Below are 16,039 nucleotides of genomic sequence, written 5' to 3'. Positions count from 1 at the left end.
AATTGAAAAAGGAAAAAAAGGAGGTCAAATCGAAGGAATCTCTAGAAACGGGTACACGTCGGCGGCGTGCGCGTGCGCGTGCGCCGACGACTCGTCTCCTCTCTCCTTTCGTAGTTTCGGTGCCTTCCCAAAGCGAGAGCATCGTGTTCGCGACTGGGCGATTCCCACCACCACCGTCACCGTGTTGGTGTCCCCTTGCCAATTCTCAACTCCCCGAACGCCACCGCCCGTCGCCGGCATCCAATTCCAATTCCAATCCCAATCCCCACCCCAACCCATCTCGATCCCCTTCCCCTCCCGGCCGGATCCCGCCATGAAGATCACGGCGCTGCTGGTGCTCAAATCCCCCGGCGATTCCTCCTCCTCCTCCGGAGGTGGGGAGCAGCAGGCCGTCGTGCTGGCCAACGCCTCCGACGTCAGCCACTTCGGCTACTTCCAGCGCCCCGCCGCCCGCGAGTTCATCGTCTTCGTCGCCCGCACCGTCGCCCTCCGCACCCCCGCCGGCCGCCGCCAGTCCGTCCAGCACGAAGGCACGTCGACCTCTCTTCCTTTGCCCCCTTTTCCCTCTCCAAACCCTATCGGCTGCTAATCCGCCCTCGATTCCTCACCCTGCAGAGTACAAGGTGCATTGCTACAACCAGAATGGCCTCTGCGCCATCGCCTTCACCGACGACCACTACCCCGTCAGGAGCGCCTTCTCCCTCCTCAACATGGTACGGCACAACTTATCTACTCTTCTCTCGTCCAACTATTTCTCTGGATTTACTTATATCCTGATGAATTGCCATGTTTGCACTGACATACACCCTTATCCTAGATGGTGCCATTTTGCTTTCCTCTGTAATATGCTCGCCAAGTTGCCACTACTTTTCCCATGTTTTTCTGTATGTGATCATACCATGTACCGTTCCATTCTGATCAGTGGATTTTGCTGGGACTAGATGCTTGTAACAATGGCTGATTTGTTCTAAAAAGGTGTGTCCTCATTATGTGAACAAAGATGGCGCGGCTGTCTCCGGTTTTGGTTTTCACAGGTGCTTGAAGAGTACCAAAAGACTTTTGGAGAGTCATGGAGGACAACCAAAGAGGATGCAACCCAACCTTGGCAATATTTGAATGATGCCCTAACAAAATACCAGGTTTGCTTCATTTGCACTCATATCTGATGTTTTTACATAATTACTTGAGTAAGTAGTTATCTAGGGTGGCTAAACATTTGAAAGAGATAAACAAGTAGTTATGCTGTCGTTTAGCTGTTTAAATAGCATTGATGAAACACTACAGTACTACACACTAGCTGGCAGTTTCCATTTAATTGTTCGTTTAGCCTGTTTAATTGGCTGTTTAGCCCAGTAATTGGCTAAACTATAGCTGACCAACTGTTTACTGTTTAGCGATTATTAGGACAACACTGGTTTCACTCATGATTTATTCAACAGTAAATCGTGGCGCTATATGCAAAGGCTCTACCTCCGGCTCAAACATATCACTTGCCATGCTCATGCAGTCATGCTTATGTGCTTCTAAACTTATATCATGGGCTCATGGCCTTGGACTATGCTTATTCCAAAAATCATATTCTTGTATGTAATGAAATGGTTGCTGTGCTTATTAGTTATACACATCTCTCAAATTTGTAAATTTATGCATTTACTATTTTTGTCAATACAGCTTTGTTTCACTGACTACTGAATCTTGTTTTGTCAATGAATTATTTGTCTTCCAATTCTGTTATCTGCAGGATCCAGCAGAGGCTGACAAGTTGTTGAAAATTCAGAGGGACTTGGATGAAACAAAGATTATTCTGGTAAGTAGCTGTATGTTTTCTGACCCTCGGAAACATAAATATAAAGCTTGTCGAAACCCAATGGAATTATTTTCATGTATGAGGGCTAGGCAAAGAGGACATCAAGGGAAAGTTCTACACTGCTATGGTTCATGATGGAGAGAATAATGGCTTCTATCCCTCCAAACCCTAGAAGGGTGGGATATATAGATCCTACACATGGGCCTCTAGATGTGCCTCTATACATGGGCTCACATATACACCAACACCCCCCGCAATCTGAACTACCGGCGCAGCGGTGTTCAAGACTGGACAACAAGAAAGCCAACACCCCCTGTAGTCTGAACTACCGGCGCAGCGGTGTTCAGGACTGGACAAGAAGAGAGTACAAATAGAGTACAAAGGGCAAATACCCCCCGCAGCCACAACTAGCCACCGGCTACGTTGAGGCTGGAGCGAAACTCCGAGAAGGTCGAGGAGGGCAATCCCTTGGTGAAGATGTCAGCAAACTGGGAGGTATTCGGGACATGGAGTACCCGAACATCACCGATGGCGACTCTGTCGCGCACGAAGTGTAGGTCGATCTCCACATGCTTCGTCCGCTGATGCTGGACGGGGTTAGTGGAGAGATACACGGCGCTGACGTTGTCGCAGTAGACGAGCGTGCTCTTGGCGAGCGGGCTGTGGAGCTCCGCCAAGAGCTGTCGTAGCCAGGACGCCTCCGCCACGCCGTTAGCGACAGCCCGGTACTCCGCCTCAGCACTGGAGCGGGAGACAACCGGCTGCCGCTTGGACGACCAAGAGACCAGGTTGCCGCCCAGGAAGACGGCGTAGCCGGAAGTGGAGCGACGAGTGTCCGGGCAGCCAGCCCAGTCAGCGTCGGTGTAGACCACCAGCTCAGCAGAGGACGAGCGGTGAAGTACCAGGCCGAGGTCCACAGTGCCACGGACTTAGCGGAGGAGACGCTTCAGCGCAGCAAGGTGTGACTCCCGGGGATCATGCATATGGAGACAGACCTGCTGAACAGCGTAGGTGAGGTCCGGCCTGGTGAAGGTGAGGTACTGCAAAACACCAGCCAGACTCCGGTAGACAGTAGGATCAGCCACTGGATCACCCAGATCAGCAGACAGCTTTGCCTGAGTGTCGACAGGAGTGGAGCAGGGCTTGCAATCAGTCATCCCAGCCCGCTCCAGAATATTGAGCGCGTACTGCCGCTGGTGAAGGAGAAGACCAGACGGGCGAGGCTCAACAGTGACGCCCAAGAAGTGGTGGAGCTGACCCAGATCCTTTATAGCAAACTCCTGCTGAAGAGAGGAGATGACACTCTGAAGCAACTGCTGACTGGAGGCTGTGAGCACAATGTCATCGACATAGAGCAGCAGATATGCAGTCTCATCCCCACGACGGTAAATGAAGAGAGACGTGTCAGACTTGGCCTCGGTGAACCCCAATGTCAGCAAGAACATGGCGAACCGAGAGTACCAAGCCCGAGGAGCCTGCTTCAGACCATAGAGAGACTTGTTGAGTCGGCAGACCATATCCGGACGACTCGAGTCCACAAATCCCTCCAGCTGAGAGCAGTAGACAGTCTCTGACAGAGTGCCATGAAGAAACGCATTCTTCACGTCCAGTTGGTGCACAGACCAAGAGCGCGACAGCGCAAGCGAGAGGACCGTGCGCACAGTAGCAGGCTTCACCACTGGGCTGAAGGTCTCATCATAGTCCACATCAGGTCGCTGAGTGAACCCCCGGAGAACCCAGGGAGCCTTGTAGCGCTCCTGTGTGCTATCAGCCCGACGTTTATGCATCCAGATCCACTTGCTAGTCACCACATTGCAACCAGACGTACGCGGCACGAGGTCCCACGTCTGGTTGGCAAGAAGAGCCGCGTACTCCTCTTCCATTGCGCAATGCCAGTGAGGATCCGCCAAGGCGTCGCGGACAGAGGAGGGTACCGGAGAGACCCGCGGCTCTCCCTCGGTGGCGGAGAAAGTCGCGGTTGAGACGCCATCCGCCGAGTCACCATGAGATGGATATGCCGAGAATCCCGATGGACGACGGGCGGGTGGTACACCGCCGGCTCGGCTCGAGAGTGAGTCTGCGGAGACGGCGGCGGCGCCGGCGCCGGTGTAGGCGCCGCAGGAGCCGCCGGAGCAGGAGGCGGCGCCGGTGTCGGTGCCGAGCGACGCCGGTACACCTGCACCGGCTGAGCGTACCGCGCAGGTGCAGGGGAAGTCACCGGGGTCGTGCGTGGCGCAGCAGGAGACACCGGGTCCGCGCACGGCACGACCGGAGGTCCGGGGGCCGCGCGTGGCGCGACCGCAGGCACCGGGGCCGCGTTCGGCGCAGCAGGGATCACCGGAAGCGGTGCCGGTGCGCCGGGAAAACCTGCAGGGAAAGGACAAACAGGTAACGGTGGCTGAACCACCGGGTCAGTCGGAAACAGAGACTCCAGCTCGGGGTCAGGAGAAGGTGTGGAGGAGGTGGAGTAGGGGAAATCCGACTCGTCAAAGACGACGTGTCGGGAGATCAGAACGCGGCGAGAGGTGAGATCAAAGCATCGGTACCCCTTGTGATCAGGGGAGTATCCAAGGAACACACGAGTCGAGCGGGGCGCCAGCTTGTGAGAAGCAGTGGCGGCGGTGTTAGGGTAACACGCACACCCGAAGACCCGAAGGTGGTCGTAGCGAGGAGGGGTATCGAAGAGAGCATGGTATGGAGTGGGAGCAGGAGAAGCAGTGGATGGAAGGCGGTTGAGCAAGTAGGTGGCGGTGTGGAGGCTCTCAGCCCAGAAGCGCGAGGGCAGAGATGCCTGGATCAGAAGGGTGCGCACGACGTCGTTTGTCGTGCGAATCATCCGCTCAGCCTTGCCGTTCTGAGGAGAGGTATACGGACAAGACATACGCAGCTGAACACCCCTAGAGAGGAAGAAAGAATGGGAGATGGAGTTATCGAACTCACGCCCGTTGTCACACTGGACGGCCTTAACGGTGAGGCCGAACTGAGTGGACAGCCAGGCAAAGAAGTGGAGGAGGGTGGGGAAGGTCTCGGACTTGGCGCGCAAAGGAAAAGTCCAAGAGTAATGAGAAAAATCATCAACAATGACCAGATAATATTTGTAGCCAGACATGCTGAGTACAGGAGATGTCCACAGGTCATAGTGAATAAGATCAAAAGCATGCGCAGCATGCGAAGAAGAAGAAGAAAACGGAAGTCTAACATGACGACCTAACTGGCACGCATGACAGAGGTACTCAGTAGGAGCCCTAGTACATGGAACATCGGTACTACGACTAAGCTGAGCCAAAACGTCGCGGCCAGGGTGTCCAAGCCTGCGGTGCCAGGTGGTGGAAGAAGGCGTCACGACAAAAGCAATAGACGAAGAAGTCGAAGACGGAGCAGCGGAAGCAGGAAGCCGAAGAGTGTAAAGGGGCCCCGGGCTGTCACATTTGAGGAGCGGACGCCGGGAAGCCGAATCCTTCACAGTAAGACCAGAAGAGTCAAATTCGATAGAACAGGAGTTGTCAGCAGTAAATTGGCGAATGGAAAGAAGTTTGTGAACCATTTGAGTAACAAGAACATTAGGAAGACGGGGAGCAGAACCACGGCGGTGACAGGAAGGCAAGACCCATCACCAACCATGATAGAAGAAGGACAAGAGGGGTATGGTGGTCGGACAGAAGAGAGAATACCGGCATCAGGAGTGGTGTGGAAGGAGGCACTCGAGTCGGCGATCCACTCGGTGCTGACCGGCGGCGTCAGTCCCATGGTGCTGAAGGACTGTGCCAGAGCGGCCTGGTCCCACCCCCCAGGCCAGGTTGGCTGCTGGCTGGGCTGAGCGGACGGGGTCCAGGACAGCGCGAAGAAGGGAGCAGCACCGGTGAACATGGCCGCCGGCTGGAGCTGAGGACGAGGCCCCCCTCCCGAACCCTGGAACGGCCACATCGAGATGCGCCCTGACTATGGGTTGCTGAAGGATGGCCATGGCGTATCTCCAGGGGCAGGGGCAGGAGCGAGAGCCGGAGCCGGAGTCGGCGCGCCTCGACGGCCCCCACCGGTACCGGCATCCCCAGGAGCAGGGCCACCAGTACCACCACCACTCCGTCCCCCCCCCCCCCCCCCCCCCCGCCGACGACGTCCACAGCCCCCCTCCCCCCACCTCCGGTCTGCCCGGCGGGAGTAGCACCAAGGAACGAGGTGACAGGAGCGGCGGAGGAGGCCGGAGGAGCAGCGACGAGCGCGGTGGGGGTGGGCGAGGACTATCCGGGCGCGAGACCCCTGGTGATCTCCTCGAGGGCGAGGTCGTCCCGGACTTGCAGGAAGGAGGGGAAGGGAAGGGCCTTTGGCGGGCGATCCAGCTCTTCAGGTGGTCGTAGGTGCTGCTCAGGCCCTGCAGGACATTGAGCACCAAGACCCGATCGGAGACGGGACACTCGAGGTTGTGAAGAGCATCGGCCATGCCCTTCATCCTCTGGCAGAACTCACCAACGGAGAGGTCCCCCTGCTGGAAGGTGAGGAAGGTGGCGTCGAGCTGGAGGGCGCGGTACTCGGCGTTGCCGAGGAACAGCCCCTCGAGCGCCACCCAGGCCTGCCGCGCGGTACCGCCGTGGGTCCTGACGAGGTACTGAAGATCTAGGGAGATGGTCCCAAAGATCCAGGACATGGCGACGCTGTCGAGGTGCAGCCACACCGCGCCCCGCGCCTCGATCGGCGTGTCGAGGAGGACGTGGTCGTCGAGGGCGTAGCGGCGGAGGACGAGCAGAACCTGGTCTCGCCAGCGTCCGTAGGAGGAGGACGTCGGGTCGAGGAGGACGGTGACCAGGGCCCTGATGTTCTGGACGCCGGCGACCTGGAGGTGGAGCTGGGCGACCATGGGGTCGGTCGGGTCGTGCCGGGCTCCAGATCCAGCGGACGGGGCCTGGCGGGAGGAAGAGGCGGCAGGCTCGGGGTCGACGGGCAGCTGGCCGGAGGACACGCGGAGGAAGTGCTCCGCCTCGGCGACCCGGAGAGCGGAGGCGTCGGCCGCGGCGCGCTCGCGCTCCCAGGTGAGGGCAGCCACGCGGAGGCGCTCCTGGGCCGCCGAAGCCTCCGACTTGGTGGCGAGGAGGGCCGCGGCGGCGAGAGTGGCGTTGGCCTGCTGCCCGCGGAGGGCGGCGGCGGAGAGCGGCGCATCCGCGGGCGACATCCCGAGCCCGGTCCACGCGGCATCAGGCGCGGCGTCGGGGGCGGGCTGATTGCCCGCGGCGACAGCGGCGTGGTGGGCCGCAGCGGCTGCGGCTGCGGGATCCTACAGCAGCTGCACCGCGGCCTGCAGGGCGGCCGGATCGGCGCCCGCGGCCTGCAGCAGCTGTGCCGCGGCCCGCAAGACGGCCGGATCGACGGCGGTGGCATCGGGCACCTGCAGGGGCGCCATCCTCTACAGGGGGCCCTGCACGGGCTGGGGCGGCAGCCCCTGCAGGGGATCCACCACGGGCAGGGGCTGGGGCGGCGTCCCCTGCAGGAGGGGATCCTCCATGGGCAGGGGCTGGGGCGGCGGCCCCTCCAGGAGGTTCTGCCTGGGCGAGCCCTGCGGCGGCGGCTGCTGCATCCGGGGCCGGCCCGAGCACGACCATGGCATGGGCAGGGGCGCGTCCACTCGGAGAAGACCAGGCGGCGGCGGCAGAGGTGCCACCGGCCGGCCTGGCGGCATGGAGCAGAGCAGATCTGGCGCCGGCGGCTGGGAAGGAGGAGCCTGCGGCTGGCGGCGCAGATCTGGGCGGCGCCCACGCGCCCAGCGCAGAGGAGGCGGCGGCCATGGCTGGAGCAGAGGAAGAGGAGGGAAGGGGAGGGAAGGAGAGAGGAGGGGGCGCCGGCGGCCGGCCATGGCGGCGGCGGCAGCTGGGAGGGGAGGGAGGAGAGAGGAGAGAGGAGAGAGGAGGCTAACCCTAGGCTAATGATACCATGATGGAGAGAATAATGGCTTCTATCCCTCCAAACCCTAGAAGGTTGGGATATATATAGATCCTATACATGGGCCTCTAGATGGGCCTCTATACATGGGCTCACATATACACCAACAGTTCAGATAACGAAGGGGCGGGGATGTTAGAGAACACTATTGAACTGGCACTACAATATATTTAGAATGTTATTGCCATCTTCTTAGTCTGTTTCATTATGATTCACTATCATCTATAAGAAACATATTTTATGTAGGAATGGGTATTAAATGAGGGTCATAGTCTTATAGAGTTTGCTACCGTACCTTGATCCTGCTTGCTGTTTGAAACTAGCTAATAGAAGGCGTTGATTCACTCTGGCACATCAACGGTATGCCCCATAGTTGTCTGAGAAATTCATGTGGCACTTAAATAATGCAATCTTTGTATTATTTCTTGTTTGCTGGACTTTTCAGCACCTGGTGGTCGCCAGACTCCTTTTTCAGTTATATTTCACTTCTATTCATGTAACTGTTGAGGCTAGTCATGGCTATTTGCTGCTTTTAACAAAACTTTGAATGTGTGCTCATGATTTTGATATTGCAGCATAAAACCATTGATAGTGTGCTTGCCAGAGGTGAAAGGTTGGATAGCCTAGTGGAGAAGAGTTCAGATCTAAGTGCTGCCTCACAGGTACAGATGTTCTTATAGTGGTTTATGCTGCCCAAATACGTATGTTATTGCCTATGGGAAATTGGTCAACATGAGCCCTTCATCATGTTACGACCCCTTTGAGTTGCAATACTGCTTGCAAGACATTTCTCTCAAAGTGCAGTATCTTGTTTAATCGCAGCATATTTATATAATCTTGAATTACATATGAATCTTCGCCATTCTATGAAGGGACTGAAAATTTGTTGGACTGCCCTTATAGTGACAATACTGACACTTCCTACGGCTGTCTATGCTGGCTATAACCAATGGGCAACTTGTTTATGATAATGTTGTGCTGACATTTGTCTCACCTGTATGCAGATGTTCTACAAGCAGGCCAAGAAAACCAACTCTTGTTGTACCATCCTGTAAGGAAGTTGTGCATTGGACGGCCGTGGTGTTGTGTTTAGTGGTGCCAGACGAGATATTATGCCGTTTGATTTGCTTTCGTATCTGACACTGGCATATGCATCGTCGTTCTTGCCCATAGTGTTAAAACAAGCTAAGCTAACTTATTCCACAAGTTGGCACACATTTGTGATTCTTTGTAAGTAACATAAACGTGGCCTGTTTGTTATTGTGATGGGAGCTAGCTGTGTTTGCCTTTTGTTTCAGAGCTATGGATGGTTTCATGGTTGAGGTTGATAATGAATTGGTGTTAAGTTTAGCCCACTGATTTTAATACATGGTGAAGAGGCCTAAGCTATTTAGAAGTCCTGTGGGTTTTGCCCCCCCCCTTTTTTTTTCTTACCAGGGATGCAATTCGAATGAAAAAAATAATTGGAAGGGGTACTGTGACCATTAGCAACGGACAAAGTAAACATAATGCGAACAAATTTACAGGAAGGTGAAAGCTAAAAAAATCTCTAGATTGATTCATGTCATTTCAACAATTGACGGCACTAGATCTAGGACCAATTAGCAGCAGCAGCAGCAGCTCGTGGTCAAGAAGACGACGGCGAAGATAACCGCAAGGCCAATCATGGAGACGTGAACACGAACGGTCGTTGCCAGCCCCACCACCTTGTCGGGCAGCGGGAGCACGGTGGCGGTGTCCGTCATGCCGGTGGGCAGCGGCACCGTCGGGTTGCTGCCGATGAACGGATACCCCTCGCCGGCGGCGGCGAAGGTGGGGGGCGGCGCGGCGGAGCCGAGCGTGGGCTGCAGCGGGAAGCCGAAGTGCGGGGCGGGGTGGGTGGGCGGCAGGTCGGCCCCCGCGGTGGGAGGCGGCGGGAGGGTGCCGTCGTGCCGCCCGGGATTGCCTTGCCACTGCTGCGATACACACAGTTTTTGGCAATCCATCAATGAGTTTGAGGAGAGCAGAGCAGGGAGCATGCTGCGGCTTTTGAGTCGAGCAGCAACAAGAGAAATTTAGTTAATTACCATGCCATCGGCGGGCTGCGGCAGCAAACACGCTGCCAAGACGCCGGCGCACAGGAGGCAGAGCACACCCAAACCACCGCAGCGCCGCATCTCCATCTCCATCTTCAAACTGGTTGCCGACGGAGATCCGCCGCTTCGCTTCTTGTAGCCGCGAGCTGCAAACAAATGTACGAGTAGGAGCTAAACCGACAGTGGAGCTGCTGCTCTGCGCGTGAACTCCTTTAACTCCTGCTCTGCTCTGCGCGCAACGCAACAATGGCAGCAGGAGCTGTGGAGTGCGCTGCGCATAATAAAGCGCAGGGCTTGGCAGCAGCGGACCAGCGTCGATGATGACTCTACAGTGGCTAGCCCAGATTGAGCAGGGACAAACAATGCCCCTACCTAAAAGCAAAAGCTCACTGTTTTCTGTGGAGGTTGCGGCAGTAACGAGGCGTTGGAATCGCTGTGCATGTCTCTTCCTCCTCCATGCTCCTGCTTGCTTTCACTGCTTTCTTCTGCGTCGGTCTTTTACCTGCTGATATGATGTCCTTCATGTACTAGTAGGAGTAGTATATTTGCTCTTTCCGGAAGCAGAAGCAGCGCCAGCTCTTTGACCGTCCCGCCATTTGCATTTGTGATGAAAGCAAAGCATGGTTAAATTAAAAAATTACGTACGCTTATAAAGGCGTGCTAATCGCAGGGTAATGAGATGCTAATTACAACGCGACGCTCCTTTCGTGCTCCTCTTTCAACGGGAGCGGCGTGCTGTTACCGTTACGTCATTATTATTTTTTGATTAATGGAGATGGCTCCTGCCTCTGCACCTGTCCTGTCCCCTATCCCTGCTGATTGAGTTGTAAGGTGTCTGTTTTTTCAGAAAAAAAAACGATGCCTGAGTTATATGAAGCGCACTTTAGTATCATTTTTTTCATTTCATCCTTTTCCTTTTCTTTAACCAGACAGCAGTCTTTTTTTTTTGAGTGGACCAGACAGCAGTCAGCAGGTGGAGAGAGGACTGAGAAGCAGCCAGGCCCAGGCATGTTTTGGGTCCGTGTGAAACAACAAGTGGGGGCCCATCTAGTCTAGCCCAGAAGGCGGAGGCGTAGATATGAGCCTTTGTTTTAGGCGTTCTGTTCATAACGGCTTCAACAAATGTATGAAAACAAAGTTAGTAGCACAATACAGGGCTAATATTAATTTACAAAACTCGAATACAACGCAATACTGTTTATACGTACAATCTGAGAAAGAGAAATAATGAATGTATGAAGGACAAACAAACACATATATAGACGGATGTATCTAGCTAATTAATGGTGGTGCCGCCCGTGCTTCTTGGCCTCTTTCTTCTTGTGGTGCTCGTGGATGGCGAAGCCCGCGCTGGCGGCGGCGATCTCCTGCTTCATCCGGTGCGAGCGCGCGTGGTCGGGGTCCTTGTTGGCCTTGTGTTTCTCGTGCATGGCGTAGGCCCCCGCGGCGGCGGCACCGAGCTGGGCGAGCTGCTCCATGTGCTTGTGGTGCTTCATCTCCTCCTTGCGCCGCCGGTCGTCGCCGGCGGCGGCCTCGGCCTCCTTGTTCTTGACGTGGTGGTGGTGGCCCATCGTATTATTAGTTATTGTATTGCTACTAGCTGGCTGGTTAGGGATACGGTTGTGATCGAATTGTGTGCTGGCAATTGTGTGTGTTGGTTGTATGTAGGTAGCTAGATATATAGGGGTGATCGATCGATCCACTTATATAGAGGAGTGCTGGCTGCTAGCTAGTACGTACTACGTGTTGGCAACTTGGCCCAAGGCTGAAGCGAAAACAACGCGTATATATCTTGGTTGCACGCGTTTAAGGCCTTGTTTAGTTCGCAAAATTTTTGAGTTTTGACACTGTAGGACTTTCGTTGTTACTCCATATATTTCAAATTATAAGACATTTCAATAATTTTGGAGAGTCAAAGTTTTTTATGTTTGACCAAATTTATATAATAGAATAATGACATTTATTATATAAACGAAGTATCATAGATTCTTTATTAGTTATATTTTTATAGTACATCAATTTGATATCATAAATTTTTATATTTTTTCTATAATTTTGGTCAAATTTGAGATTGCTTTGACTCTCCAAGATTCTTGGGATGTCTTATAATTTGGAATGGAGGGAGTATTTGACAATTAATGTTCAATTATGGACTAATTAGGCTTAAAAAATTCATCTTATGCTAACCAGTTAGACTGTACCATTAGTTATTTTTTTTCAACTGTATTTAGTGCTCCGTGCATGTGTCCAAAAATTTGATATGACGGGTACTATAGAATTTTTTTTGGGAACTAAACAAGGCTATCTAATGGTGTTATTACGAGCGAGCGAGTTTCTTTTCTCTCCATCTATATATTTATTATTCGTACGGTGGGTGATGGATGCCTGCGTGCAGCCGAGATCGAGTTCGTCGTTGCTTAACCGCGTCGATCGATCCGCATTGTCAGTTAGTTCATGTCGACATCAACAGGCGGCGTCACAGTCACAGAATATATATATATATATATATATATATATATATATATATATATATATATATATATATATATATATATATATATATATATATAATCTGAACAGGAAATACTAGTATTATTAATTATTATATACTATATTTTTCAGCTACTAATCCGGACCGGACCTCCACACATCACTGTTAAGCTACTACACTTAGTCGTCAAGCAAGGTCGTCGATGACTTGCTCGATCATCCAGCAGGGTGTTTCATTTCATTTTCTTGCCGACCGAGAAAGTCTTGTTCACTCCGTGTCCGTGTGTGTGGCTACAAGTCAAAACACTGTCTGATGTATCTGTCGTATTCGTGCCCTCGTGTGCAGCACGAAGACACAACACGGATCGGACATGAACAGTTGAACACGTATTAGCTACCTGGAGTATCTAGATTCATCTGACCTTCCTAATACTTCCTCTGTCAAAATATAGTGCAATTATAGATTTTGTGCTGATCAAGCTAGTTTAAGTTTGACCAAATTTATATATAGTAATAAATAGTATTAGCTTATGTCTTCAAATAAATTGAATTTAATGGTACTTACGTATGAATGTCATTAATTTTTTATATAATTTAGTTAAAGTTCAAACTATTTGATTTATCAAAAAGTGAGAATTGCATTCTTTTATACTTGGATGGAGGGAGTATATAGCTAGCTAGGATTCGTTCCGAAGCAACCAACTAAACCAATTTCGGAGCCAAAACAAAGCATAACGCGTCAACTACGACGTTCACGCGTTGTTAAAATAATCCGGCTACGCGCCTTGGATCGTCAACGTCGATCCATCCATTCCATCCTATATAAACATGGGCAGATTTCCATCACACCTCATCACATCCATCATCCATCTCGACGATCCAAGCAGCACAAGAACGTCGTCTCTGATCACCACCACCACCACCACTGAATCAACAAGCTCGCAGCAGCTCTGTTCTAGCTTAGGCCGGCGTCCGTCCGCACCGTCCAAATGGCGCACCACTTCCTGGGCAAGCACCACAGCAAGGCCACCGCCGCCGGCGAGGCGCCGCCCAAGGTCACCGACTGGCGCAAGGAGGAGAAGCACCACAAGCACATGGAGCAGCTCGCCCAGCTCGGCGCCGTCGCAGCGGGAGCGTACGCCGTGCACGAGAAGCACAAGGCCAAGAAGGACCCCGACCATGCGCACTCCCACAAGATCAAGGAGGACGTCGCCGCCGCCATCGCCGTCGGCAGCGCAGGCTTCGCCTTCCACGAGCACCACGAGAAGAAGGACGCCAAGAAGCACCGCCGCAACGGCCACCGCCATTAGTGTAGTGTGTGTGCACCGCGCACCACATATAGCATATATATACAGATATATACTGTATATATAGTACAATAAATTGGACGTACTATCGTAGTCCTACTACTACTGTATGTGTGTCGATCCTGTACTGCTTATTCACATTGCATTGATTTATTATTTATTCATGTTACTGTTTTTTTTGTCCGTATTGTTTCGGGGTCTTTAACGATTCAGTATGTATGTTGAACACACTGGCACTTTTTGTTTTTTTTGATAAATGAACACACTGACACTTTATGCAGCAGTCAGCAGCTAGCTCGCTCAAAAAACATCAGGGAAAATAATCAAAATATATAGTCCTCGGCTACTGCTGTGGGCTTATGAGCTGATAATATGTAGGCAGGCTGAAGCCCAGTTTGGCCTTGATTGGGCAGCCGACAGCCCACATCTCGCCCTCTCGGAATGAAAGAGAGGATAGACAGAGGGGCGACTCGGGCGGCGCCCACCCCTGCCACCGTGCTCCCCCACTCCCGACCTCCCCCTCCACCTCGACTCCGCCGGAGTAGGGCGTCGGAAGCCCGTGCACCTGCGGGGAAGGCGGCGGCGGGGCCTCTCCTGTGCTGCGAGTAGGCACGGCCACGCACGACGTGTTGCGCCGAGTGCCGGGCTCGGTGGCGGCGGCAGCCCGGGGCTGCGGATCCGGCATCCTGGGAACCGGATCTGCACCCCTCCCACCCCCCGCCCCCACCACCACCACGGCAGGCTTGTGCCAGGCATGGAGGCGGCTGCGGCGGCCCGGGGCAGCGCGACCCCCTAGCCGGATCTATGCGGGGCGGCGGCGGTTTCCACCACGCGGGAGCGTCCGTCGCGGCGCGTAGCCGGTTGCGCGTGGTCGCCGGCGGGCGGATCCGGCGCCCCGGGCCCGGAGGCATGTTGAGGGGTCCCCGACGCCCATGAGCGCCAGCGGCGGCATCCCCACACAGGGGTGTCCGTTGTGGGCGCGCGGGCGTGTGCCATGGTGGCCGGCGGCCACCTCTGCTGTGGTCGTGGCCGCGGCTCGAGATGGCGGCAGCAGCGGCAGAGGGCGCATGGTGCTGCGACGACTGGGGGATGAGGGATTTGCCAGACGAAAGTCTTGCTCGGCCTCTAGCCGGGCCGGCTGCGACGACGTTCAGTAGACGCCGTGTTCCCCCTTGGGGGCGTTGTCGAGGTGCCCTCCTCTCCCTGACAGGTCTCTCTCGGTGAAAACCTTGCCTGAGTTCGCTCAGGCGGGCAGCGGGGCGCCCTCGGCGTCGTTCCTTCCTTGAAAGCGTCGTCGTTGGATAACCTGTTTCGTTGCAGCCTGCGGCTGTGGCTCGTGGCAGTCGGGAGCGGCGTTCCCCTCCTCGGAGCTGTCGTTGCTTGAGAACCAACCAACTCAGCATATGACATTGATGGCTGGCTGGCGGCTAGAGGTTGTCTCGTCGTTGTCAGCTGGCTGCTTGCAGCGAACCACGACGGCAACTAAGTGCAGTATGGGGCAGCGTCAATGGACGGCGCTTGCAGCTACGACTTCGCGAGACGACTTGGCTTGCAGCGGACCGTGGTGCGGTACATCGTCGGAAGACGGCGCAAGCGACCACCCTAGCTTCCTAAGGCCGGCAATAGCTTTGTAGCTATCCGTGGTTGTGCCACATTTCCACCCTTATGATAGGGTGTGCGTGTTTTTTCTATTCGTGATTATGCCACAAATTTGCTCATGTGCTTGGGTTCTAGAATTGGTTTAGACCTAGTTTAGATAGGTGGTTGTTGAGGTTTTAGTCTGGTTTTCCCAAATTAACTGAGCAATGTGGGTTTTGTCTCATTTTCCCTAAAAATGAGGCCTCTGACCTGTGGTCTGCCACACTTTTTGAATATAATTCGGGTGGGGATACTCTCCGCCCCCGTGACCATTCAAAAAAACATCTTGCCCTCTCGGGTTTCCAATTATTACTGCTTGCTTCGTCGTCCTACTCCTAGCAGACATTTGATTTTCCTCCTCAAAACAAACAAATTGTTCCTCTTTTTTTTTCTCTCTTTGGCATATAATTAAGCCAAGATGCACATACTATATATACCGTATACATGGTGGCATGGTGCCTTACAGCCTGAGAGAAATATATATATATATATATATATATATATATATATATATATCAGTGTTCTAAAAAACATTTTTAAACGTCGTTTAATCTTGATTAAACGCTGAACGGTGGCCAAGCGTTGCGTTTAATCACAGTGTCTTTTAATCACAACACACGTTTAATCATGTTCAATCTACGTTTAATCACAAAAAACTCTAAACCATAGGCAAGCGTTCGCCTAGCGTCTAGCGTTTTTTAGAACCTTGATATATATATATATATATAGCAGTCTGATGTATTATTGTTACATGGTGCACGGTGTCTTACGTTTTAATTATATTTGGAACTGAT

General features: G+C 53.4%; 4 protein-coding genes across 4 annotated transcripts; 2 read left to right on the top strand and 2 right to left on the bottom strand.

The window, feature by feature from the left end:
- Window positions 1–48: 48 nt before the first annotated feature.
- LOC120709336 (VAMP-like protein YKT61) lies at window positions 49–9,085 on the top strand. Its single transcript, XM_039994951.1, has 6 exons — window positions 49–530; window positions 616–713; window positions 1,035–1,139; window positions 1,742–1,807; window positions 8,311–8,397; window positions 8,740–9,085. Exons 1-6 carry the CDS (start codon window positions 314–316, stop codon window positions 8,788–8,790), a joined length of 624 nt encoding a protein of 207 aa, XP_039850885.1. The 5' UTR covers window positions 49–313; the 3' UTR covers window positions 8,791–9,085.
- A 101-nt stretch (window positions 9,086–9,186) lies between these two features.
- LOC120709337 (bile salt-activated lipase-like) lies at window positions 9,187–10,324 on the bottom strand. The gene is made up of 2 exons (XM_039994952.1): window positions 9,802–10,324; window positions 9,187–9,690 (listed from the first exon to the last, which is right to left on the bottom strand). Exons 1-2 carry the CDS (start codon window positions 9,901–9,903, stop codon window positions 9,337–9,339), a joined length of 456 nt encoding a protein of 151 aa, XP_039850886.1. The 5' UTR covers window positions 9,904–10,324; the 3' UTR covers window positions 9,187–9,336.
- A 613-nt stretch (window positions 10,325–10,937) lies between these two features.
- On the bottom strand, window positions 10,938–11,554 carry LOC120709339 (abscisic stress-ripening protein 3-like). The gene has a single exon (XM_039994954.1). It carries the CDS (start codon window positions 11,379–11,381, stop codon window positions 11,091–11,093), a length of 291 nt encoding a protein of 96 aa, XP_039850888.1. The 5' UTR covers window positions 11,382–11,554; the 3' UTR covers window positions 10,938–11,090.
- Window positions 11,555–13,133: 1,579 nt separating this feature from the next.
- LOC120709338 (abscisic stress-ripening protein 1-like) lies at window positions 13,134–13,794 on the top strand. The gene has a single exon (XM_039994953.1). The coding sequence runs from the start codon at window positions 13,290–13,292 to the stop codon at window positions 13,608–13,610; it is 321 nt and encodes a 106-aa protein (XP_039850887.1). The 5' UTR covers window positions 13,134–13,289; the 3' UTR covers window positions 13,611–13,794.
- Window positions 13,795–16,039: the final 2,245 nt, after the last annotated feature.

This window comes from Panicum virgatum, chromosome 5K (genome assembly GCF_016808335.1).
Source record: "Panicum virgatum strain AP13 chromosome 5K, P.virgatum_v5, whole genome shotgun sequence".
Classification (NCBI taxonomy): domain Eukaryota; kingdom Viridiplantae; phylum Streptophyta; class Magnoliopsida; order Poales; family Poaceae; genus Panicum; species Panicum virgatum.
Note: the sequence above shows the minus strand (reverse complement) of the source record. Positions and strands in the feature narration are given on the sequence as shown.

Coding starts and splice junctions, on each gene's coding strand:
- LOC120709336 (XM_039994951.1), top strand. CDS start 314: ATGAAGATCACGGCGCTGCTGGTGCTCAAATCCCCCGGCGATTCCTCC. Junction 1,140..1,741: donor ATGCCCTAACAAAATACCAG/GTTTGCTTCATT, acceptor TGTTATCTGCAG/GATCCAGCAGAGGCTGACAA. Junction 1,808..8,310: donor ATGAAACAAAGATTATTCTG/GTAAGTAGCTGT, acceptor TTGATATTGCAG/CATAAAACCATTGATAGTGT.
- LOC120709337 (XM_039994952.1), bottom strand. CDS start 9,903: ATGGAGATGGAGATGCGGCGCTGCGGTGGTTTGGGTGTGCTCTGCCTC. Junction 9,691..9,801: donor CGCAGCCCGCCGATGGCATG/GTAATTAACTAA, acceptor TGTGTATCGCAG/CAGTGGCAAGGCAATCCCGG.
- LOC120709339 (XM_039994954.1), bottom strand. CDS start 11,381: ATGGGCCACCACCACCACGTCAAGAACAAGGAGGCCGAGGCCGCCGCC.
- LOC120709338 (XM_039994953.1), top strand. CDS start 13,290: ATGGCGCACCACTTCCTGGGCAAGCACCACAGCAAGGCCACCGCCGCC.